The sequence below is a fragment of the Protopterus annectens genome, chromosome 1.part2 (assembly GCF_019279795.1).
Source record: "Protopterus annectens isolate FY-2018-M chromosome 1.part2, PAN1.0, whole genome shotgun sequence".
Taxonomy (NCBI): Eukaryota; Metazoa; Chordata; order Ceratodontiformes; family Protopteridae; genus Protopterus; species Protopterus annectens.
The window spans coordinates 113,476,827-113,504,479 of NC_056727.1; the positions used below are offsets into that span (position 1 = coordinate 113,476,827).

General features: G+C 43.0%; 1 protein-coding gene across 1 annotated transcript in view; it reads left to right on the forward strand.

The window, feature by feature from the left end:
- The window catches only part of CCHR1.PART2H2orf73 (chromosome chr1.part2 C2orf73 homolog), a 510,463-nt gene that overhangs the window by 183,132 nt on the left and 299,678 nt on the right, over positions 1–27,653 (forward strand). Inside the window, exon 2 of the mRNA XM_044055137.1 lies at positions 18,195–18,426. Coding sequence (XP_043911072.1) covers positions 18,195–18,426 — 232 coding nt within the window. The remainder of the gene's footprint in view (positions 1–18,194; positions 18,427–27,653) is intronic.

Genomic DNA, 27,653 nt, shown 5'->3' on the forward strand with positions numbered 1-27,653 from the left:
AACATACTGTTACTGCAGTTATATGGGAACATGGCTTTGTTTGGGGTAGTGGACTCTAGAATTGACAGTCATGCATCTGTCATATGGTTCCACTGTTTGGCATTTCCCTCGCATAGTGCAGTGGGTTTTGCTGCCTTGTAGCCTACTACATATTATGGGGCAGCCAGTATTAGACAGAGAGTACCTGTTGTCCCATATAGCTGTTAGTTCTCTGCAGACAGCCCAGTAGTCCACTCTAATCCCTTACATACATGCAGCAGGCCCATACATATGCTACCATAGTCTAGTACTCCATATATTTGTTGTAAAGAAGAGTGACTTACCTTGTGACTGCAGCAGTTGAGATAACATTGCTTCAGGGCTGACTCTGTCTGATGCACACAGTACACAGACAATACATGGTAAGGTACAGGTTGTGTGGTGTGGCTGGCATCCTTTTTACTATATATGAGTTGGAGTGAGGTGTCAGTCCCTATGACCCTAGGTTGTCAGTGCATGTACTATGTGTTGCCTCTTTGCCAAGGCCAGGGCATACTGGGCACACCTCCATCTGTCTACAGAGACAGGCTCAACGGGTTCCTCTTCCAAGTCCCCCCTGTGGCTGTGGGGACCTTGGCACTGGTGGGGGGCTGTGTGTCCCTTCCTTGTGATGATCCTGCTGCAGCTGTTTCTGCAGGATCATATTGTGTAGCATGGCACATACTGTGAATATCTGTGCACATGTGGCTGGAGAGTACTGCAGGGCTCCACCATATATATCGAGGCAGTGGAACCATGACTTGAGCAGCCACAACACACTCTCTATGATGTTTCATCTTTGTGTGTGTGCCTCATTATGGTGTTCTTTGGTAGGTGGGTGTGCATTTCTGATGGGTGTCATCATCCATGGTTCCAGTGTGTAGCCAGCATCCCCCAGTAGATGGCCGTATGGGATGTCCTCCTGGCAAACATCTGGTACAGCTGTAATACATGCCAGATATGGGAGTCATGATAACTGCCAGGGCTGCAAGCACACACACTCATGATAATGCCCTGGCCATAGCGCATGACCTGGCAGTTGATGGAGTGATACCCCTTCCGGTTGACATAGACTCTACCCTCCTCACCGGGTGGTGCTTTGATGTGTACATGAGTGCAGTCTATGTCACCCAGTACCTCAGGGTAGTGTGCTACATGGTGGAAGAATTGCATACTGCTGACCCTCTCCTCAGGGCTGCGGGGTAAATAAATGCACTCACTGCCATGTGTTTGCATGTCAGCCATGAACTGGTGGAGTATCCTGTATTTATATGCCTGTAAGACCCCCATGGTGTCTCCAGTTGGTCTTTGAAAAATATCTGTAGCTAGTATTCTAAGGGCTACACATACCTTTGTTACCACTGGGATGGGTTCCCCTCTGTTGGCTGTGGGTCTGAGTTGAGGGCGGCAAAGCTTGGTGAATTCTTGTAGTATGTCCCTCTCCACCCAGTAGCACTCTACACTCTCCAGCCCATGTAGCTCCTGGAATGTTACCCTGGGCCTGAACACTTTTCTTTTTCTCAGTTTAGGCCTATTGTCAGCACCAGCATCAGCACTGACCTCAGTGTCTAGCACATACAGATGTAGCAGAGCAGCAGCAGCCTCTAGCATTCTGTCAGTTAAAATTCCCAAGTCTGTACTCCATTGGTGCAGAGTATGGGTAAAAAATCATATTGTAGGGTGTATGCATACTTTATACTGGTGTGCTTCAGATGCAGCCTATGTGATTGGCTGACTATGATGCATTCAACCTGCCAGGTATATCATGGAGGGGTTTGAATGGCTCAGTGTTTAGTGGAAAAGGGCTTATCAGTCATTTAGACATGATTGGCTTTCCCAGGCTGTTTCTTTTTTTTTTAAATGCCTTCCCTGCTAAGCACTGCAGCACAGCATGCAAACCGCCCCACAAGTATAAACACTGCTCAGCAGTTTGGACACACCCCCATGCATGGGAATGCTCAGTATAGCTTAAACCAGCTAAAACACATGCCCCACAGCTAAATAAAGCTTAGCAGCACTAGACACACACTCCTGCTTAGCTGAGTGGTGCTCAAACAGGTGCTACTCAGCTCCAATGCGCTTACACTTATAGTGACACACCTCCTTTTCATGTCAGCTACCTGCTGCACTGCCACCAACAAGGTTCTGGGGCTACACGGGTTTTATCTGTGGACACAGTGGCCCATTTTTGCTATTCAGTAACCCCAGCTCATTTGCATACAAATCCTTGCACATAACCTGGATACTTCACTGTTCCAGGGCCTGCCTCCTTAGCAACCACTGACATCTACCATTGTACATACTGCATGCAGAGCACTATAATACATTATTCTCACATATGTGTTATTTACAGTTTTTAAATATTTTAATTTTTTTTTCATAATGGCATGTTTGCACATTGCTGTATGCCGCTCACATGTAATATGGGTATTAAAAATAAATATTATTTTATATTATTTGCATTAGTTTTTGGACTCACATGGCATAGCTTTGCACATATCTGTGCCTACCATGACATTTCTGACCTAATTCGGATTTTGCAGCCCCTGTTCAATTTTTACATTTCTGTACATGGTTATTTTCTGTGTACACTTCTGGCACCAACATGGGTTCTGCACGGATACCTAGCTGCTTCCTGCATGGATCATAAAATACCCTCATTTGCATGGGTTTCACCTGCTTATGAGGTGATATGCATGCACATACACTTTTGTGTCCGCATGCTCATGCACACCCCTCTGCTGTATTTACTAGATCACATGGCTGCTGGTTTCCGTGTTAGATCCATGGACTATGCCTACATGGAAAATCAATCCATGTAGGCTTTATTGAATTCCCCCCACTGTGTTTAATGTGACTTATAAAATTCATTTTAAGACCTAGAATCTAAAGAGTACTATCACTATAAAAATAGTTCATAAGTTCATAGGTTCATATGTTTTTACTAGGCTAATAACCACAAGGGCCTTTGTAAGCCAAGCCATGCATCCCAAATCTCTGACAAGTTCTGATACCATTAATAAGTGTAAGCATGGGCCTAGGAGATGAAACATTTACAAGCTAGGGCTTGGGAGATGAACCATTTACAAGTTATCTGTGTCCATTAGGGACACAGGTGTCAAACTAGGGATGAATTTCTGGTTTCCCTTCCAATTGTCCAAGTTGCACTTGAATTTGGTTAGGGAGGAACTCTGCTTCACATGGATGGGGAGCCTGTTCCATAGACTTAGTAGTCTCTGGGATACATACCTATCTCTCCAGCAGGTCCTATTTATATCACTGGCAAGGTTTAGGTCTTTAGAATGGATAATTCTGGTGCTGTTTGTTTTGTGGATATGCAGGAGGTCCATCACAGTGGGGTCTGACTATGCCATGTATGCCAGGCATAGATCTCCCCTCAAAAACTTGTAGGAGACAGAATACAGGGATAGGGTCTTGAGACGGTCTGCATAGGACAGTTTTCTTATGCCCTGTATTCTTTTAGTGAAAAACCTCTGTGGACATTCCAGTTGTTGGATATGCTTGGTTAGGTACATACCAAAGGGACATTGTACTCAATGATAGGTCTGATGAATGCTGAATACAGTGGAACAGTGGCTTCCTTGATCTTAGATGCCATACCTTTATTTATAAGTTGCGCAACCTAGAATGTTTTTCTCATCACCATAGACACATGATGGTTAAAGGCTAGATTACTATCTATGTGTGTCCCTATGTCCCTGACTACTCGGTCAACTCTAAGGGGTGTGTTGTCAATATGATAGTTACCAGGGATGGATGACTACACAAAGGATATTATTATGCATTTCTTGGCATTTAGTTTTAGTCCATGGCTCTGACACCAGTTGTTTGTCTGTGACAGCCCCTCCTGGAGAACATTTGTGTCAGTGTGGAATTCAATGACATATCCTAATTTGCACTCATCTGCAAATTTAGTCAGTCAGAGATTACTGACATTGGCTTTGACTTCTGAGAAGTAGATGCCAAAAAGGAATGGTCCAAGGACTGATCCCTGAGGGACTTCACTTGTGACTGGCCTCTTTCTAGAGGTGAACTCCCCAGTTCTAACTTCCTGGGTCCTGTCTGTGAGTTGGCTATCCACTGGGTTTGTACCTAATCTCATGAGTTTGTGAACAATGCCAGAGTGGGTTATCATGTCAAATGTCTTAGTCATGTCAAGGTATGCAGTGTGAATGATTCTGCCCTCATCCATTGCTTTGGTGACCTTTTCAAAGAAGTCCTCCAAGTTGATTAGGCATGATCTGCCCTTGACGAAACCAAACTGGGTTAGGACCAGTGTCTGGAGGTTTACTATGTGTTTATTGATCATCTCACTGATAATTCTTTCCATGGCTTTACATATAAGACTAGTGAGACTTATTGGTCTGCAGTTTCCAGGGTCTGTAGATGGCCTACCTTTGTGCAGAGAGATGACTGTTGCCTTTCTCCATTCATGAGGCACAATACCTGTTTGGAGGCTAGAGTTAAATAGTAATGTTTCATGCTATTTAGAAGGCATGCTGGGATATTGTCTGGGCCCATTGATGCAGTGTTTTTGGTCTTAGAGAGAGCATTAAAGACATGTTCCCCTAGTGATAGTAGGGGGAGTTATATATGATGATATTTCCTGAGGGAAAGTTGAGGGGGAGAGGGGGTAAAGTTTATCAGCCAGGAGGTTTGCTATGTCTTCTGGCTCAGTATAGGTGGCTCCATTTACAACGAGCTCTGCACACAATTGTGTATTGCCTTTGAGGTTGTGGACGTAGCTAAAGAATACGTTGTGGTTGTCCTTGGCCTGGGATGCCAAAATTACCTCAAATTTGGCTTTGATAGACTTTATTTGTCCTCTGAGTTGTTTGCTTAGTTTGGTGAGAGTGCTTTTATCCTTCTGGGTACTGCACCTCCTAACTTTTGACGTGATTTTCTTCCTCCTGTTATACAGTCTATTGATTTTGTGATTCCACCACGTTGGCTTGCTTTTTGAGTCAGTTCTGTACTTCTTCCTGGTAGGTACAGCTGCCTCTATGAAGCTATTAACATGCTTGTACAGGATTTCTGTGAACAGTTCTGCATAGGCAGCAGTGTTCTCAGGAGTTATGGGGGCTTGAAATTTTGCCAGGTTCTCACTTAATAGCAGGAGGTTAGCCTTAGAATAGCTCCTGAATATTCCAGGTTTAGCTGGGGGTCCAGGTTTTATTTTTACTTCAAAGGAGACCATTTTCTGATCTGACCTTAGCAGGGAAGGCATTACAGTAGGGGGTGTGCAGCACTCTCCCATATTAGTGAGGACCAGATTCTTTATGGTTGCGCCCTTGCTTGGTGTATTGACTGTCTGGTCGAGGGAGTTTGTGGTTACAAAATCCAGGAATCTCTGTGCATGTACATTTGGTGTCTTATAGGATTCCCAGTTAATAGTGGGGTAATTAAACTCACCCATGAATATGGTATTGGGTTGGATGGTTAGTGTTTCTAATAAGTTTAAATACATGGTATGGGTTTCCTGGGTCATAAAGGGGGACCTATAGCTTGCAAGGAAGTGGTATTGGATTTTGCCTATGGTGATTTGAACAAAGAGCAGCTCAAGTTTGTGCTGAAGAATTTGCCATTCATACTTCTTTCATAATCGCCATGGTTCCAGAGATATGAATATTTGTTTGAAATGTGAGGAAATAATTTGATTCTGTAAAAAGGCTTAGGCTCCACCCATTGGAAGTTACAGTGCAAACTTCCTGAGCTCCATTGGAGTGAATGAGTTAATGAAAAATGTGATACAAAACATAATAGGAGCATGATACCTCTTTCTTATGTTACAGGTCAGCAAGGGTCAGCTCATTTCAGACTTAAAAGCATAAGCTATACTCCCTGTCTCTCAGAGTAAGACATGTAATTTAACACCATATTTATAACATGGCCACATATCTCATGGATTATATACTTTATATCTGATTTCTTTTGTAATTTGGGACTTTTATGAAATACTGAACTGTGATAGCTGATCTGATGTTGTCAGTCTTCACGTAATCTTTGACTCTGGGCTCGGTTCCAAGCCTCAGAACCAACTCGGCCATTTACTTCAGCTTGCGCCTACTAAACTCTTGAGCTAGGCTCTACCCATAATGTTCCTCTCTAAATTACCTCAGATCTCATTTGCCACTCTGTGTGTCAGACACATTCAACCACTCTCAAGCTTTGGTGTTATCTTTAGTAAGTTTTTTTTTTCCATCTCATATCTCCTTAGTTCTTTATAGCTTTTCTACCCGCTCCTCTTTGTTTCTAGAATGTGTGAGTGATCCTTCCCTTTTCCCTCTACCTTTTGGTAATTTTCTTTAACGTACCATTGCTGGCACTTCATTTAACTCTTGAGGTATTTCTGGCTACCATAGTTGGTATCTTCTTCCCTTCTCCATTAAAATTAAAAAAAAAAAATTCTTCTCTGTTCCCTCTTTAAACCAGTGTGTGTGTGTGTGTGTGTGTGTGTGTGTGTGTGTGTGTGTGTGTGTGTGTGTGTGTGTGTGTGTGTGTGTGTGTGTGTGTGTGTGTGTGTGTGTGTGTGTCTGTGGTTGACCTTTTTCAGGTTAGGCCTAATTTTTTTCTGTATGGCTGACAAACCTTTGAAGGGCATCTCTGGCTTTAATAGGTGCCAAAAGTGTGAAAGGAAGATGCCCAATTCAGACAGGCATGTATGTTGTGTATATTGTTTGGGCACTGTCCACCTGCAAGAGGATTGCACCATCTGTCATGCTTTCTCTGCCAGGACTTTAACTGAGTGAAGAATAAACGAATCTTAAAAGGATTGTTAAAAGGAGAATTTGAAGAGGCCATATCTGGTCTGAAGACCAAAGCCAGCTCGTCATCTTCCTCCTTCTCCTCCTCTAAGCCAAAGAAATGATCTCCATCAGTACAGAGCAATTCCTCGGTCCTGCCTGCAAACTACACAAACAGTCTACTGTGTTGATAGTTTCCTTGGCACTGACAGGCAAAAATTATTCGGCACCAACAATTTCATTGGGATGGACACCTAAAGCTTCGGCACCAGAGGTTTTGTCAGAACCAAAGCAGACTTCATTCAGGATACTACCTTGAACCACATATTCTCCATTGGTCAATCCATTTGCGGATCAATCACCACCTAGTCCATTCATGGAAATGAGACCACCTAGGTCTCCTACGCCGTCATCCATTCGATCCACTAAGAGCCTCTCGGAATGGGACATCATGAGGCTGGTGGACCAGCTCTTGATTGCACTAGGATTACCTCCATTTTTAGTTCCCAGCCAACTCAGCACTGGGACCTGTCCCTCTTTGACAGTATCTCATCTTACTACTCTAACTCAGGTTGAGTCTTTGGAGCCTCTGGCACTGACCTGCCTGGCTCTGACTGTCTCTTCTGGTAGAAGCCTTTTTTCTGGAACCGAGAATTGCCTTGAGTTCCTCCCACTTATCAGAACCAGAGATCTCCTGAGGTCAAGACTTTGTCACTGGTTCCGAGAGGCAGGGTTCGATTTTTTTTTTTTTTTTTTTTGGAACCTTCCATGCCCCTCAGTGCTTCAGTGTTCATTGGCTCGACACAGGCTTCTACTTCAGAGGCCTCCTCCTCGGTGTGGGGTGGGGACCGTGGTTCTGAAGGTTCCAGTCTCCCATCCCTTTGGGGGGGTGCCAGCCTTCCAGATCATGGAGAAGGCCTTGGACTCCCAGTCCTTGGCATCCCTGTCGGGCCAAATATCTGCATCCCCTTGACCAGAATTACCGTCAGTCTCATCCCTGAGACAGGGGGCATAAAAGCCTCAAGAGAGATCCACCTTGGTGGTTACTCTCTGGATACTTCCCTGGAACATCACCCTGAGGAAGTACCTGTGAAGAAAAAGTGCAAGAGGAAGCATTTAGACTTCCCAGAGGAGTCCAGGATACTATTTTTTGATGATGGGAAATGTTCCCCCAGGTCACCCCCTGATGATGTTTCTTTTAGGGACATCCTGGAAATCCTGAAACAGAGGGGTGGCTGGACTTCCCTCCAGCCTTCCATGGAGGAATCATTATATCTGGAGGCTTTTTATGCCCTCTACCTCTTGGATCTCTCCACCCGCTGATGAGCTCATTAAATTAATCACGCAGTGGGCCTGGAAGATTCCTGAGTCCATTGAGCCGATCCCCAAGAGGCCTGACCTGATCCTTTCTGCCCCTAAGGATGAGCAGCATTGGGCTAAGATTATCTCCGTAGACACCACGGTGATAGCAGCAGTCACAAAGAAGGAACTTGCAGAGGAAAGTCCTACTATCCATCCTCCTAACAAGGAGTCTTGGTCTATGGATAGGTTTGGGAAGCCCCTTTACGCTTCTTCAACCTTCGCTCTCAGGTCTTTGAACTACATGATGCACTTTACCAGTCTGCAGAGAGATCTGATTAAAGAGCTGTCAGATACTCTCATAGGAGGAATAGTCAAAGGGGTATGAGACAAAGTTACCTCTCAGGTCTCCACCCTCAAAAATCAATTTCCAACTCATCCATGAGGCTAATTGCCCATGCAACCGAAGGGACAACAAGAGCAGCAGGTTCAGACATTGCCATTAGGAGACACACCTAGATGTGCTTATGTGACTTTGTGGAGCCATTTAAATCTTTGTTCATCAATGCTCCATTTGATGGAACATCCCAGTTTAGACCCAAGATAAAAGACACACTGGCGAACTGTAAGAAATATGGGAAGACTCTTTCTGCCATTGGCGTACATTTCTCCACTCTTCAACAGCCTACTTCAGGAACCAGAGAAGTGGGAGGCTATGTTTCAGAAAGTCCCAAGTGCCTTTCCAGGACTCATGTGGCAAGGACTTTCCCCAGGGCAGAGGGGGAAATAACAATGGAAGATGCCATCCTAGAGGCAGAGGTGGCCCACAGACCAGGGGTCCAGAGATTATCTCTCTGGTAACTCCTACCAGTGTTCCTGAATGGAGGCCTGATTGCCTTCCTCTGGAGGCAGTCAGGGGACAATTATCCCTGCACCAATCTGCCTGGCTACAGATGACATCGCACAAATGGGTGCAGGGGATCATTTCCAGAGGTTACATCATTCCCCTTTCGTCAAATACAAAAACACAAAAAAGACTCTTGGACGTTCCACACACTCACAATGAAGCAGCAGTTGTAGAAATTCAAAAACTGCTTGAAAAAAGAGTCATCCAAGAAGTCCAACCAGACCAAAGAGTATCTGGGTTTTACTCAAGATTCTTAGTGCTCAAAAAGATGGGACTGGAGCCCCATTTTGGATCTCAGCCAGTTCAACAAGGCAGTTCAGTAAACCAAATTCTGGATGGTCTTGGTACAGTCAATACTTCCTTTCTTGGAAAAAGATGATTGGATGTGCTCTATAGATCTTCAGGATGTGTATTACCATATAAAAATGGACAAACACTCCAGAAGATTCCTGCACTTCTGGCTGGGAGCCAGTCATTTCAGGTTCAGAGCACTGCCCTTTTTTCTCACCACAGCCCCCAGGGTGTTTACCAAATGCATGGCAGTGGTAGCAGCTCATCTCAGACTGGAGGGATTTCTAGTTTTTCCTTATCTCGACAACTGGCTCCTTACCACTACCATGATGCGTCAACTATAAGAGGCAAGAGATTACACGCTGTATCTTTGCGCTTCAATAGGCATTACAGTAAATCACGAAAAGTAAAATCTACAACCTATTCAACACTTGGAATTTATTGGAGCGCTAATAAACACTGTTATGGGAATTGCTTCACTCCCAGTAGACAGGCCCCAAAAGCTCAGATCACAAGTAAACCATATAGTTCAAACCAGAAGTGTTCCAGCCAGAATTATACTACAGACGCTGGGCTCGATGGCAGCCTCTATAACTCTAGTTCCCTTGGCCAGATATCACATGCTGATTTTACAGTGGCTTCTAGCCTCCCAGTGGTCGTTAATGAATCGGCCAATGTCATACCGCCTCTTGATCAACATGCTCTGTAAACAAGACCTGTCTTGGTGGCTGCATTCCAATGAGATTCTTTAAGGCCATCCTTTCATCTTCCGCAGCCCCAAGCCATAGTGACCATGGATGCTTCCCAGATTGAGTGGGGGGACATTATCTGGGAAGGACTGTCCAAGGCACTTGGTCCCAACAGGAGGCCAATTTGCACATCAATGTTCTAGAGATGAGGGCAGTACTGTTGGCATTGCAAGCATTTCAAGATGCCCTTCCCTTGGGAACAGTGACAATTCAGATAGACAACATGTCAGCGGTCTGGTACATCAACAAACAAGGGGGAACCAAATCTTACCCACTTTGTCGAGAAGCCCTCAGAGTCTGTCAATGGGCTGTTTCTTCCAACCGCTTTCTCATGGCAATGCATATTCCAGGGATCTCTGATATGATAGCAGAGAAACTGAGCAGAATTATTCTAATGCCTCATGAGTGGTCTGTCAATTCTGTGGTGACGTTGAAGATATTCTACCACTGGGGTCAACCTTGCTGGAATCTGTTTGCGGCCCTCTGAACAATAAGTGCAACAGAGTCTTTGACCTAATCCCTCTCCCCAGGGGAGTCATCCAGAGATGTTCTTCTCCATGATTGGCCCCCTGGTCTCCTGTATGCCTTTCCCCCAACTCCTCTGATATACCAGTTTCTAAAGAAAGCCAAGAAGTTGGAGAACACAGTAATCCTCATTGCTCCATTCTGGCCTCAACAAGTTTGGTTTCCCTTCATATGGCCTCATCTACTTCGGAAACCTTGAATTCTGGACCCAGCTCCAGATCTATTATCTCATCCAGATGGTATGGTTCATTCAAATCTCCAACATCTCAAGCTCACAGCATGACTTCTCCAGTTCCCATGATTGCCAGGCATTCTTCCCTTACCTCATCAGTTCGACAAATCATTTTGGCCCATCACAAACCTTCTACTAGGAAACTGTACCAGAGTAAATGGGAATAATTCGCTAGATGGACTCTTAACAATGACCTTGACCCTTATATTGCTCCTGTGGATAAAGTACTGGATTTTCTGGCCATTCTTTATCAATCTGGCTCTACAGCTTCTACCATTTGGGTCCATCTAACCACGATATCTAATTTCCATATTGGTTTTGATGGTTCTTCACTTATGTCCAATAAACTTTGTAAAGCTTTTTAGAAGGGAACCGTAATGTTAAAGCCTCTGTTTAAAGAGCTCACTGCTCCATGGGATTTACCCTCAGTCCTACAATCTATTACTCTATCCCCTTTTGAACCTTCACCTACTTGTGACTTTTGTTTTTATTAGCTATAACTTCTGCAAGAAGAGTATCGAAAATTCAAGCTATGTCCTGCAAGCCCCCTTATATAATATTTCACAAGGGCAGGATTTCCCTCAGGACTAATCCTTCCTTCTTGCCAAAGGTAGTTTCAGAATTTAATATCAATCAAACCTTGCACCTATCGGTCTTCTTCCCTAATTTCACCAATAAGGAATAGTACTGCCTACACTTATTAGATGTTCACAGGCAGGTACATTTTTACCTTCACAGAACAAAGGATAGCAGAAAATCTGGCCAACTGTTTGTTGCCTTTTCCTCACTCTCCTTAGGTAACCCAGTTTTCAAGGTTACCTTATCCAAATGGCTCAGAGATTGTATCACCTTTATCTGTCATTCAAAGGGACTTCACTCACCATGGCCTGTGAAAGCCCATTCAACTATAGCTGTAGCAGCTTCTGTGGTTTTTCATGCCAGAGCTTCCTTAGATGACATTTGTGCAGCAGCCACATGGTCATCTCCTCATACTTTTATCACTAATTACAAACTGGACCAGGTCTCTAGGAGACGTGCATCATTTGGCTCAATGGTGCTCAGGAATATTCTTCCATGAGACCTCCCAAGATTCAGGTAGCTAGGGACTCTGTCTCACAGTCAAGGATTACATGAAGATTGACAACATCAGATAAAGAAGTTATGTCTTATCATAACATTCCATCTGTGTTGTCGATCTTCATAATCCTTGACACCCCCCCTTCACCCGGCCTGAGACTCTTGGTGGATCGAACACTCCCATGAGTGACTTCAAAATAGGGACACAGATCTGGTCTTTTATTGTTATTTACTATCTGTCTGCCACCATTTTAGACAAACTCAATCCAAGGTAATTTAGCGAGGAGCATTATGGGTAGACCCTATCTTGAGAGCTTGAAAACCGCGAGCCAAAGTAAACAGCCGAGTCGATTCCGAGGCTCAGAACCTAGCCCACAGTCAAGGATTAGTGAAGATCGACAACACTGATGGAACATTATGATAAGGCATAACTTCTTTTTATAACATGCCATGTGCCTCAAAGCAATTAAAATTGCACAGCCTTGTTGAAGTAAAGAACTTAATACTTTTTGTTTCATAATTCTGTTGAGTTATCTGGATTCTTATTATTACTGACTGCCGTCAGTTATTATGCTTTTCTTGGCTCTCCCTCTTCATTTATTCTCCCTCTTTTGCTAGAATAAATTAATATTGAGTGCTTAAGACTTGGATATTCTGAATTTTGACTACTAAGCTTAATCCCTAAGGTTCTTATAATTTATATTGCCCATGAAAGATGCTTTCATGAATACTCACATTCTACGACAGGCTTGGAGAGCAGGTTGTGACGTTTTCTCTGCCACTACATAATTGCTTTTAGTTCATGTATTTATTTTCTTATATTACTACAGTTTATATTTACCAGTGCTTGTCTGGTGCCTGAATTTGTATGGTCATTAGTATTGCTGAGAAACCAGTAGGATTATTTTTTTCCTCCCCTACAAAAGTAGTGCCAGATAACTCAGAATTTAGGCTCTAGACCCAGATGCAGATTTTGTTTTGGAACTCCTAGGTACAGCCATAAGCTTGCATAGCTTCTCATCTTCACAGATTACCTACAGAGCTACTTGGCTATAACCTACCTGAGGTCGAGCAGTGATTATATATAATGGTGCTTGATCCTGGTTTGTCTGCCTTAGAGTTTGTGCTGCACTCATGAGGAATTGCTATTTCATATGTAACATTTTGCCATTCTCCATGCTACTTATTAAAGTTTCATAGCTACATAGATGGTTACTAGGCATGTGGACTAGGAGGCCCTTATGGAACCTAGCAGTTTCCTGGGAACATTGTCTATGTGAGTGACTTAATCAGAGTCACACGGTAGGCAAATGGACGCTGAGGGAATCAAAACCTTGGCTCATTTTAGAGTGAAAATCATCAGCTATAGTTATTGTTATCTCAGAGCAATGACTACAGCAAGCAGCTCATTAATAGTTCATACCCCTAATCCTGTGTGCCAGCTGCAGGACTTATGACCCATGGCCTTATTGATTCCCTTTTTCAGATGCTCTGCTAAATGTTTTGGGGCTGAGGAAAAAGCTGTACTAGCTAGGCTATAAATCCAGAAGCTTTGTAGACAGAAAATGAAAACTTTTTTTAGCTAAAGTACTGCTGATTAGATTTGTTTTTATTTATGCTAGATCCTAATTGTATATTGTTTTATGTTGGGAAGGTAAATATGTTTTCAGTCATTTTTGATTTTTTAAACTTTATTAATGAAAATGCTTTTCCTCATCAAACCTGTAGTACACAAAAGCCCAACATATCATAAAAAATATATTCAGTTAATGCATACATGGATGTGTATATGTGCATATGTAGGTATTTACACACACACACACAAATACATATAACATTAATGTAATTTTTTTTTTTTTTAGTAACAAGCTTTAACGAAACCGCTTTTTCAATGAAAGTGCTTTCGTTAAAGTGTGTTCGGTGGTTATGGATTTGGACGTTTGCTCATTCGAGCCTGCACCTGTCACCCCTGGGATTCCGGATACTGGCTAAGGTTCTTGGCACCCCTATAGTGCATTTTTTAGGCAAGGCTCAAATGACAAATTCACCACCAGAACAGGCAAGCAAAAACTGAGTATGATTCTACTCAATGCTAGAAGTCTAAATCTCAAAATGCACTCACTCAAGGCACTCCTTAAAATGGAGAACATCGATATCTGTGCAGTGACTGACACCTGGTTCAAGGCTCCAGAGAGCACCCCTGCACTACCAGGCTATAATTCATACCACACTTTTCGGCCATGTAACCTGGACCGGAACACCAAAGGTGGAGGTGTGCCATATTCATTAAGGATATCCACACCTCCAGGCTAGTTGCTCAGCATAATGCAGCCGAGGTTATCCAAATGCAACTAACTCTGGGCAAAACTGCAATCCAAATTGTAGCTTGCTACAGGTCACCCACCATGCCACAGGATTCCCACTCCTCTTTTCTTGATGTACTGGAAAATATTAGGGTTCAACCAAACACCGTAATAATGGGCGATTTCAACTACCCCACCATTAAATGGGAAAACTACTCATGTACCAACTCCTTTACTCAATGCTTTCTGGAATTCATGAACTCCAGTAACCTGGATCAGCTTATCCACACCCCCACCAGGGGCAACAATATCCTAGATCTAGTCATTACCAACATGAGTGAGCGGTGTTCCACATCTAAAGTCAACGCCTTATTGGTCCGATCCAACCAAAGGCTAATTACCCTAGATATCCACATCCTGCCTCCACCCCCCATTAAGGAAACCATGGTAAAAAATTTCTCCAAAGCCAACTTCATGCTTCTTAAGACAGAAGTGATGAACTTCATGACACCCATGTAGATGGGCAATACAGTTACGACTACTGAATCCTACACAATTGCATTTTATAAGCACTCACATGCGTGCATGGATCGTGCTATCCCAAACAGAACCAAGACGCTATCCTCCAAAAAAAGGAAGCCAATCTGGTGGTCCCCTGCCATAAACAAACTGTACAACAGAAGGAAGAAACTGTTGCAAAAGAGGGTAAAATACCATGAGTGGAGGAGCTCCCTGGTCAGCCTCAGTAAGAAGCTGCGATCCCTTATAAAATCCTCTAAAGTTAGTTACGAAAACAAAATCGCCACTGATTATAAAGACAACCACAAAGCATTCTATAGCTATGTCAAGAATCTCAATGGCAACACTCGGATCTGCTCTGAGTTACAGCACAATGGCACTAAATATACAGACCCAACTGATATTGCCAACATCCTGGCAGATAGGTTCAGTGCTAACTTTACCCCCCTCTCAGCCCCTAAAGAGCTCATTTCTATAGCGGAAGAATGCAAAGTTCCTGTAATCACAGCTGCACAGGTAAAAAAACCACACTCTCCAAAGCCAAGAACACAGCATCCATGGGACCAGACAACATCCCAGGCTGCGTTCTACATGAACTACAGAATGAACTGGCACCCCACCTAAGTACCATGTTCAATCATAGCCTCACCTCAGGCTTTGTGCCTGCTGAATGGCGCACAGCGACGGTTATCCCACTCCACAAGGGGGGAGCCACCATGGACCCCGGGAACTATGGCCCCATTAGCCTGACGAGCCTGGTTTGCAAGGCCGTGGAACATATCATCATGGAACTTATAAACAAAGACATTGGTAATCTCCAAACTTTGGACCCCACCCAGTTTGGGTTTGTAAAAGGCAGATCATGTCTCCTAAACCTGATAGACATCTTTGAAGCAGTCACCAAAGCCGTAGACAAGGGTAAGGTGATTCACACAGCCTATCTAGATCTTGCCAAGGCTTTCAACACTATCCCCCACTCTGGAATTATAGATAAACTCACTAAACTGGGTATAAATCCTTATGTCACAAGATGGGTTGCCAACTGGCTCACTGACAGAACCCACACTGTGAAAGTAGCAAACTCCAAATCCGACTTCAGACCAGTGACAAGTGGAGTACCACAGAGTACAGTCCTGGGTCCTCTCCTGTTTGGTATCTACTTCTCTGAAGTACAGGCTAACACAGAAGGTCTTTGGCTAACTAAGTTCGCAGATGACTGCAAACTAGGAGCCATAATTGAAACTCCTAACGATGTGGACATCCTACAAAAGGGCTGAGACAGATGCCTGGTGTCAAAGCCATGGCCTCAAGCTGAATGCCAAAAATTGCATTGTCATCCCCTTTGGTAAAAACTCTGTACCCATGAACTACAACATAGGTGGTAGTATACTTAATACGGAAAGTGTGATAAGAGACTTTGGGACACAGGTGGACAGTAGTCTCTCCTTTGATAATCACATCACCACAGTAGGCAGAAAATCCTTCTACGTGGCACACCTCATCACAAAAGGTTTCTCATCCAGAACAAAAGGTAATTTTCCCCTCTACTCATCACTCATTAGACCCATTATAGAGTACAACGCCCCTTTTGGTATGTACCTCACAAGACATCTACAACAACTGGAAAGGCCACAGAAATACCTCACAAAGAGGATTACCAGCCTCAAACAGATGCTCTATGCAGACCGTCCCAAAAAACTCCAGCTTTACTCCGTCGCATATCGCCTACTCAGAGGTGATCTCTGCCTAACATACAAAGCTATGTCAAACCCAGAGCTATTGGAAATGGTCCACTTAAAGAAATCCCAATCCCTCTGAGCTACACGCTCTAGGGACCTAAACCTTGTCACCACAATAAACAGAACATGCCGGAGGGATAGATTCCTGTCCCAGAGACTTCCCATACTCTGGAATAAACTGCCTATCTATATCAAACAAAGCTCCTTATTAGCACTCTTCAAGAAACATCTTGATGATTGGATGGGAAATAGGAAAGTCACCCGGGGATCACCTCCGTGGCTCTGCTCGACAGTGGCACAGGAAAATAATTTTCTTGGGTGGCAAAAGCCAGGGTACCTTTTTGGCTGGGCTTGTATAGGCCCCAGGGCTGATAGCCTAGTACCTACCTATGAACTATATATATATATATATATATATATATATATATATATATATATATATATATATATATATATATACTGTATATCTGTGCGTGGTTATTTTTTTGAATAGTCAACTTTAGCGATATTCGGCCCTTAAACAATTGAACATAAGACTTAAACAATTGAACATAAGACATTGCCAGCCCTGCACATCTGCCTGCACACCAGGACTACTGATTGCAAAAACAAACTCATAAGTTTCTAAAATACATATGGAATATTGCTAAATCTAAATATCTAACTATAACCTAGGTAGGTACAGTGATGCTGTGAATAGCTTTATCACCTCACAGCAAGAGGTTTTCTACTTTACTTCTTGGGTGGAGTGTCTCCTGTGGTGAGTCTGCATGTCCTTGCTGTGTTCTGGTTGCTTTTTCTGGGTACTCTAGTTTCTTTCCACAGCCAAAAGACATGCAATAAGTGGATTGGTGACTTATTGTATCTGTGTGTGTGTGTGTGATACAGAGAAAAGGCCTGGCAATCAGATATGACTCATGTGTCACTGTATGACTGCAATCTAAAACCTAACCATTCTAGTATGCTTTACCTCCCCGTCAGCATTAAAGAAACACAGTAATTCCTTGAAAGTGTTTTACATGGAGGTGCTGCACCCCCCCCCCACACACACACACCCACTTTGGAGTTCTACCTCATACTCCTTACTTATCTTCATTATACTATTGCTATGGACACACCACTTCTACTGTCAAGAAACCATCACTACTGGTCAACCACAGTCATAGCTGACTGACTGCGACATTCAGAAACCAGACTGACTAAATGAAGAGGCAACTATACATAATATATATGTGTACATGGTTTACTTTGCATCCTCAAAAGCCCAAATGTGCAAATCTTACAAGATCAAACCCAAATGCTTGAATGCCATAAGACAGAACCAGCAAAAAGATAGGGAACAGTGCTTTTTGTCAGGAACTGGACTGTGTGGGATCAGGGCACAACAGCGATCAGGTTATTGGTCTGTCCTTTCCCCACTGAGGTGTAATCTCCGAGTTGGAATATATATATAACTAGCAGGGGGTGTGGGGGTACGTTCCCCACACAGGGGAAAGCAAGCCCCCCCCACAAAACTAGCTGTTTGGTATGTTTTTGATCATACAAAATTTGAGCATTTGGGCTCAATCACATAAGATTTGAATATTTGGGCTTTCAAAGTAGAACCACTTGTACATATGTATTATATATGTGTGTACATGTATAATATATATGTATAATATATATCTTTTTAAATGATAACCTATGCAAAACCTTTTTTTTAGAAAAAAATGCTTTTGTTCTAAAAACTGTGGTTTACATTGTGAGCTATGTTTTTACTTTATTATTTCAGTCCAAATACTTACAGAATATTTGATGAAAGAATACCAAATGAAAGCATGGGTGAGGAAAAGTACAATCTTTCTTATGTGCACAGAAAACCCGATCCACTTCCACAACATCCTCGGTCACCAACCCGGCATAATATACCTCACCCATACTATGCAAGATTTATAAACACCAACCCTCACACATTGAATGAGCCAGTCATTCACATGGAAACCAAAGTTACAATAGATCAACAGGTAAGAGATTTTTTAATTTAATTTGTTTTTTAGTTTATTTTTTCCAAATTTGAGATATTTTGAAATTTGCTGCTGATATTTTACGGTATCTACAGATAGGACCACAAGGTAGTTATGGTGGATTATGTTATGAAGATGTTAACAGGGCTTGGGAGTGTGACCATAAATTTAGTAACAAGTAATACTGCTGCCTATCTTAAGAAGATTTGGGCTGGATTCATAAATTACTACACTAAGTGTACACAGTCTGTATTCAAGAACATCATTACCACATTTTTGTGCTTTCTGTTCACTCAGAAAGATTAAGCTTAAGTGTAGATGTAGTCTACACATTGTGATAACCTTTATAAATCCCCCTCAATATTTAAGTTTGCAAGAAAATCAGTAAGAAAGCAAAAATTAGGAGGAAGAAAGTGGGAGTTATGATTGTGTTGCCTATTCACTCAGAATGGTTTACACTTAGTACAGGAATTAATGAATCTGGCGTTTTATTTATTCTTTATTAACTAGGTTAGAGCATTGATCCAGTGGGACCACTTCAGGCTCAGCCTGGGAGACCATCACCAAATTCAATAAGGAGGGTACCTTTGGCTAGGCTTATATAGGCCCTAGGGCCAATAGCCTAGTACCTACCTATGAACCTATAAAATAATTTTCTTGGGTGGCGAAAGCCAGGGTACCTTTGGCTCGGCTTATATAGGCCCTAGGGCCAATAGCCTAGTACCTACCTATGAACCTAAGAGATGACATCTTTGTACAGCAATAAATGGCTTGTGGCTAACAGATGAATTGTTGATTACTTAACACGTATGACCTTGTGAATTTATGATTTGGATATGGGGTACACTTTCATGTTTCCCCTTTACAGCATTTGGTTGACAGAACTATTAAAGAGACATGCTACACCCCTCTGCTTTGGGGAGAATGGTGGGATACAGTGAGGATTGGTGGTTAAATAAGTGACCATCCAAATATCTGTTCAAAGTGGATTCAGCTGAAGCTTGTGATTATAAAAACAGTAGGAAGTCCTTGCAATTGCTGGCCAGCTGATATAATACAAAACTACTCATAATACTGAGTGTCAACATTCCAAACTAAGCTTGAGCTGTCAAATAAATGAATCTTAATCATTTTAGAGGATGCTTTCCAGTTTTGTAGAGAATATCATTAATCCAAAACTGCAACATGGAAATAATGGATTGCAGTATATGAGGGCAAGTGAGACAGTGCAGAGAGTAACCATTTGAAATGTCGGTACCAACATGAGTGAGTCCAGAAATACAGAGACTGAATGGCCAAAAAAGCAGACTTATATATATCAAGTCCAAGATGGCCAGTTCTTAAAATATTCCCTTTTCTTAGAGGTATGGCAATATATATATATATATATATATATATATATATATATATATATATATATATAAGTTCAGGGGTGTGGGGGGGATGCCACCTTGCAAAAAGCAAGTTTAAAGAAGAGCAATGACTGAGATTTGCTCTTCTGCTGTTTTTTCCCCCTGTTGGCACTCAGTGTTATTAGTAGTGATATGTCAATAGGGAACCAATGTAGGGTTATATAAGTGCTAGTGCCTCTTCTTACCTTTGCCTGAATGGAACAAGTTCTTTATGTACTAATATTTTGGCCCTAAACTGATAGAACATAGCCACTAAAAAAGGCTTTTGTTTCTTGCTCCATGGAAGTTTGGCAGTTAGCACAGAGGGATAACCTGGGAACTGTAGTTCTTGTGGCACAGAGTTTGATTCATTCAGTCCTCATTTCCTTGCTGTGTGACCTTGAGCAAGTCACTCTTAACCTGACTTTCCTCTCAGGTTGCCCTGGAAAAGGGACTATGTGTCCAGTGGGCCTGCCTGGTTAAAAATGTGTGTTATTATGTAGGTTGATTCAAAGGTGGTATTGTATTCTAACTTAGTGGGCTGTTTGTAGCGGCATATAACTTTTTAACCTGAAGGATAGTATCTCTTTGAGTTAATGTCTACAGATTTTAATATATAATTTATGGGTTACACTTCAAACAAACTGTGAAATGAGCAAGCAAACTGTGATATCTGAGAATGGTTCCACTGTAAATTAGAACAGAAATGTAGAGACCTATTGCAGAAATACTCCTTTTTTTCACATCCTGCACACTCAGCAGAGCTTATGGTATAATGAATTAGCCATGGCATAGGGAAAGTTATTACTACTTTCTCCATGTCATCTTCCTTACCGCAATGTAAAATCACCTGTTTCTTCTCGTAACCTACAGACTTCACATTCTTACCTATTTTATGATGTGGATTGCAGGCAATGGCTCAATTACATCTAAGCAAAGTACATTATTTTACATGAAGCTGCTTGGATAGTTATCTTTCTTCCTGTAATTTGTAGATTATTGTTAGCATATTCTGTTTGCTAATATTGGCATAAAAAGCATAAAAGTCATGATTTTTACTTGTGTGAATCAGTCGCCATTTACCCTCTTCTGCTTCTTGTGGTGCAATTTTTCAGATATCTTGGATTACCTAATCCTCCTAATCTCCCCTTTCCCAGTCAGGCACCTTTGTCTTCTTCGTATTATTTCTCTATTCTAGTATGTGATGTCTCTTCCACATTGTATATATTGTAGTTAGTTCATTTCTATGTGCCCTCACCTTACTTTTGCTATCTTTTGCACTTTTCCTTCTTCCCTCCTTACTCTAACCATTCCTTCCTATTGTCCCCTCTACAGTGTACTTTTGTTATTATTACTGTTATTAATTCATCGCCATCTTCACACAATATTTTGTTTGTATTCATAATACTTCCTGTTAACTTGCTTGTCTACTGTCATTTATATTTGTCTGGGCTGAGACTGAAATAGGTCCATATGGATCAGTGCCCTGGTTATCAAATTGAGTGAATAAATAAATAAATAGTAGTATATACTACTACAATATGTGTGTGCCCTCCATTAACATTCTGGTGTTGCCTCTGTGGTATGTAAAGACTTTTATCTTGCCATTGCTGTTTCTTTTCATACTGCCATCTTTCTTGTTTTTCCTCCAGACTACAAGATTTTCCTCCTGCTATAAAGAAATAAATTGCTTGTCTGGAGGGCACCTGTTTACCGGTGCAGGAGTTTTATGAAACTAGTTGACCTCCTGTGCAGTAACACATTATAAAGCTTCTATTAGCATAGAGTATGAAGTGTGTCCCCTGCTTTACTTATAAGCCAAACCACAGTTTTATCCATCTTAGCATCCTGAGTGAGAAAGCATTCCAATCCATGCTATCCCTTTTCGATGTGCTTGGAATATGTAAGTTAAACATACTAATTTATAATGGAACTGAAAAAGAAATATTCTTTATTTGGACATGGATGTCACTGGTTGTGGCTCATGAGAGTGGCATGAAAACTATGCACTACATTGACTGGATTAATGGTCATGTTACTTTTAACACCTTTATGTTGGAAAAAAACTAATACTAGAAAATTATATATTAGGAAATGGAAATATTTCTTAATTAGCAGCACATTAAGAACCAAGTCTCTTTTAATGCTGGTATTTCTCTGGTATGAATTATTATTCTCTGGTCTTTCTTATTCCTCTGTCAAGGTTCATCTTTTGGCCAGTGTAGCATGTCTGCTCATGGATTCCTCTCTTTCAATGCATTCTCATGTCAAGCTATTTTTGAATGGGGTTTAACATACTTATCCACTTAGAAAACAGGTGGCTCCTCCTTGTGATCTTAATATTGTTTTGGAAAAACTAACGTCTCTCTCTCTCTCTCTCTCTCTCTTTCGGCTTTTCCTGGTTAGGGGTCACCACAGCAGATCACCTTGTCCACTCATGATTGGCAGTGGAGTTTTACGGTGTCGAGTTGCCAGCCTGGCACCCAACCTTCCATGGAAGGCACACACATGCACGCACTCATGCCTATGGCCAATTTTAGCATGTCCAATCCACTTACAGCATGTCTTTGGGGATGTGGGAGGAAACCGGAGCACCCAGAGGAAACCCACACAGCCACAGGGAGGACATGCAGACTCCACACAGAAGACACCCCAGCCGAAGATCGAACTGGAGAGCCTCTTGCTGTGAGGTGACAACACTAACCGCTGCACCACCGTGGCTAGAAAAACTAACATCTGATGTTTTTAATCTTCGTTCATTCATTACTGAAGGGGTTATCAGTTCCGTCCTCAGAACCGAGTCGGCCAATATCAAGCTTGCATCAGCCAAAAACTCTCAAGCCAAGGTGCTGCCCAGAATGCTCTGCTCCCTGTTACCTCAGATCTCATTTTCCGCATTCCTGAACAGTCATGTCAAGCCATTATCTCAGCTAAGTGTCTAATTTTTTGGCAGTTTATAAATTGTTATTACTCTAAAATTTTCTCAGAAGTTTATTCTAATATTTTCCTACCGTATCGCACACTTTAGACTCTCTCCCTTTAGTCTTTTCCCTTTATTACTCTCTTTTCTAGCCTTGCGGTAATTCTACATTACCATCGTTGGTAATCCTCCTTTTTCTCTTTTTACCCTTTTCTTGCGTAACCATTATTCTTCCTTTTGCTACCGTGCTTCTTCTCCACAACAGCTATGTCGGATAAGAAAAGTTCCGTTGGTTTCAATCAGTGCAAAGATTGCAACCATAAGTTACCACTTTCAAATGGCCATGACGTATGTGTCTACTGTCTTAATGTCTCCCACTTAACTGTTGATCCTCCATGTGGGATCTGTAAAAACTTCTCTACCAGGACTGTCAACGAGAGGAAGAATAAGTTAATTTTGAAAGGTCTCCAACTTTCTCTAAGGCTATTTCTGAGTCGGAGGGCTCACCCCCTCCTGTTAAACCCTGCAAGAGGTGTTCTTCCTCTTCTTCATCAAAGTCACTCCCTTCCTCTCCCTCTGGAGATCATAGGGAATCGACTCACAAGAAGGTGAAATTGATTACTACTCTGGAGCTGCCACCTGTGACTCTGTCGGCTCCAGGCTCGGCACCGCCCCAAATGATCCTGACTACAGCCATGTCTCCTTTATCAATATTGGCACCAGAGTTCATGGTGCAGACAACTATGGTTCTGATAGTTCTGTTGCAACCCCTAACAGCACTGCCAATACAGGTTCAGTCCCCTTAGACACTGTTGGTACAGTCACCTTCAGCTCCAAGTATGACTCTTCTGTACTCCACGGTGCAGACTTTTTTGGCTCTGACATATACTTCGGTGCAGTCCTTCTTGGCACCATCCTTATTGCTGGTGCAGACAATGTCCACTACGACACCATACCCTTCGGGGCAGACCTTTGCCTTTACGGTGCAGACACCTTCAATTACCATGGTGCTGACATCTTTGGCACAGACCTTTTTCACACCGTTTTCTTCGGTGCAGACTTCCTCGGCTCTGAGCTCTGCACCTATTGAATTAGTAAGGGCCAAATATTCCCCTTCACTGGATTTTTTTGCAAGCAGTCAATATAGTCCTTTCCTAGAAAGGCCAGAATCGCCATCAGGCTTCTCCATGAGGTCAACCAAGAGTCTTTCTGAGCAGGATGGGTTGTGGCTTGTTGACCAGTTGCTTGTGGCCAGAGGTCTCTCTCAACCTTCAAAGTCCACATTCCCTTGTTCAGGTGAGCGGATTTTGCCTCACACCCTAACGTATACTCCTCCTTCGACTTCCACTCAAGTCCCGAAGCCTGTTACTTCGACAGCAGCTTCCCTCCCTCCAACTCCAGTAGTGGATCTCACTTTGGAATCAGAGTCGTCCTTGTGGCCTTCGGTGCACTGGGCATCAGGCTCTTCTCAGGCCAGTGGCTGTGCCATTGGGGAGGGCATTCCTGGCTCCACGCCAATTTTTTTCTATGGCACCTTTCAGGGATGCTCGCTCTCTCTCACTCTTGCAGTTCACTGTCCTCTTGAGACTCCTGGTCTGGGGGCGGGCTTGTTGGGGCGGGGTGTGACCCCAGTTCTGGGTTTGTGGTGCTCGGTTCCAGGCTCTCATCCCTCCTTGGGCGGGCCAGCCTTCCAGGCCATGGAGAGGGCACTTGCCTATGCTGGCAAAGCTCATTTGTCGGAGACATCTCCCCCCTCTGTGCCACAACTACCACAAGCTTCAACTCCCAGACAATCGTGTAAGAGGAAACACATGGACTCCACTGAGGAGTCATTGACTGAAGATTGACTGAAGATATGGATTTTGATGATGGGGAAGGGTCCCCATGGTCACCCTCTGATGAGGTGTCCTTGGGTGACATCCTCGAGATCCTTAGACAGAGGGGTGACTGGAAGCCCACTAATCCTTCCACTGAGAAATCTGTATTCCTGCAGGCTTTTCATGCCCGGCCCCCTACCTCCTGGGTCACCCTGCCTACCGATGAGCTCATTAATTATGCATGGAAGGCTCCTGATACCAATGAAGCGATACCTAAGAGGCCAGATGGCCAGATAAAATATTATCACCCTCCCCCCCATCGAGCACCCTCACTGGTCACGTGGTCTTCCAGTAGATGCTTTGGTGGTGGCAGCTGCTACTAAGAAGGATTTGGCAGAAGAGAGCCAAACTGTCCATCCACCCAACAAGGAGTCTCGGTTGATTGACAGATTAGGGAAGCATGTGTTTGCTTCATCGACCTTCACCATAAGATCTTTGAATTATTTGTCACATTTTACCAGGCTTCAGCGAGATCTTATCAACCAGCTCTCTGAAACCTTGGCAGGAGCTGTTTCTGATGAAGTCCATGATAATGTGGCTTCTCAGATAGCCACCCTAGAGTCCATTTCCAACTCTTCCATGCATCTTATTTCTCACACAACATAAGGGACGGCTAGAGTGGCAGGCCCAGGTATAGTCACCAGACGACATGCTTGGATGTGCCTTTGTGACTTTCCAGACTCCTTTACGGCTTCCTTCATGAATGCCCCTATAGAGGCCGCTTCTTTGTTTGGCCCAAAATTCAAGGATACACTGGCATGGTGTGAACAAGATGGCAAGACCTTGTCTGCCATTGGTGTCAGACACTCCACCCCTCAGTGATTCTATTCCAGAAATCAGAGGAGTGGAAAGATCTGGCACAAGAAATCACAGGGTTCTTTCTGGGATACACATGCCGAGTTTTCCCCTAGAGGCAGAGGTGGAAACTCCAATGGAAAACACCCCTTTCAGGGCAGAGGAGGTCTGTGAAATCGGGGTTCCAGATATTCTTTCTCTGGCCAACCCTATCAGCACTCCTATAGCGTTGCCTGACTGCTCACCTCTGGAAGCGGTCGGGAGTTGTTTATCCTTGTACCCAGCTGCCTGGCAAAACATAACAACTGACTCTTGGGTACAACGGATTATATCCAGAGGCTATCACATCCCCTTCCATCTTTGCCCAGTTTCATCAAGAGTGTTACCTGACGTTCCACCCAGTCAAAGGGAAACAGCAGCACATGAAATAAAAAAGCTGCTACAAAAAAAAGAGTAATCCAGATAGTCCCCCCAGACAAGATAGGATCCAGATTTTACTCAAGGTTCTTTTTAGTGCCAAAAAAGACAGGGGACTGGAGACCAATTCTGGATCTCAGTACACTAAACAAATTTGTAAAAACAGAGAAATTCCAGATGGTCATGGTTCAGTCGATCCTTCCTCTTCTGGAAGAAGATGATTGGATGTGCTCTGTAGCTCTTCAAGATGCATATTACCACATAAAAATGGACAAACGCTCAAGAAGATACCTCCGCTTCCGTATAGGAGCCAGTCACTACCAGTTTTGAGCCCTGCCCTTTGGTCTCTCTACAGCCCCCAGTGTTCACAAAATGCATAGCAGTGGTTATCACACACTTTGCTCTTCAACTGTAGTGCTTTCTTTAGAAATCGGGAGATGAGGGGAAGAGGAGGATAAGCATAAAGAAGACCCAAGGACCAAGCATGGACTAGAACATCCCTTGGTGACTGCCCCCGTGGGGGGGACCAGGGCAAAGTAGTTGCTGCACTTGTAGTTGGTTGGGGAGGCAAATAGGTCACAGCAAGGCTGGCCACAGCGGTGGAAGAATTTTGCCACTATCAAAGGATTGAGGGACCACTCATGAGGCTGTAGAATGCACCTGCTCAATTTGTCTGCTATCACGTTGGAGATCCCGGGAATGTGTGTTGCAACCAGAAAGCAGTTGTCAGATATCGCCCATTGCCATATTCTCAAGGTCTCTCGGCATAATGGGTAAGATCTGGTGCCCCCTTGTTTGTTGATGTACCAGACCACTGACATGTTGTCTGACTGGATTGCAATAGTCCCTGACGGAAGGATGGAGTGAAATGCTTCCAATGCTAGAAGCAAGGCCCTCAGTTCCAGAACATTGATATGCAAAATGGCCTCTGTCTCCAACCAGGTGCCTTTGACCGAATTTCCCTGACATAGCCCCCACACCCCATCAGGGAGGCATCCGTGGTCACAGTAGCTATTGGTTGATGGGGGGGGGTGAAAGGGCGAGACCATTGTTGAGGATTTCGAGATATCCACCAGAGTAAATCTTGCTTGCATCTCTGAGTCAACCCATTTAACATAGTGAGACAGCTTTAAAAAAAGCAACGGAAAAAGGAAAATCTCCATTCCTTTTTTTTAAGCTATCCCGCTATGTTAAATGCATTTAACATAGCGAGATAGCAGCAACGGAGCTCTTCAGTTCACCGTTGCTGTTCAACACATACAAAAAAAAAGACATACTAATGGAAAAAAGTCTTTTTCCATTAGTATAAGTCTGATTTAGAACGGGCACGCTGACCAATCAGCATGCATGTTTTAGAATGTTAATGGGGGGTCGTTGTATAATGGTTAATAATGAATGGAGGATATAGAGTGAAAAGTGTTAATGGAATGAGGACTGATTGGAGTGTTCTACTATTAATAAGACATATTTCTGATGTGCTCATTTTATAGTTCCCTAATGTCATCAGTTCTGGCACTGATAGGGTCACTTTTTTTGCCTAATTGGCCATCTAACTTTACTGTTCTTGTCACATACACTCCCCAACACACACAACTTGCAAGTCAGCTAAAGAACTTCTTAGTATGATATGCAACCTGATGAAAGGTAAAAATTTCATTTTACTTGAGGACTTTAACCTTCACTGTTTGACACATGCAGTCATCAACAAATCACTATTTCTACCAGGCCAAACCATCAAAGTGGCAAGCACACTGTTAGAGAGGGTCCATGCCAATACACTGTTTTTTACTTTTTCACTCCATTGGAGTCTGGCCATTCTTCTGAGAT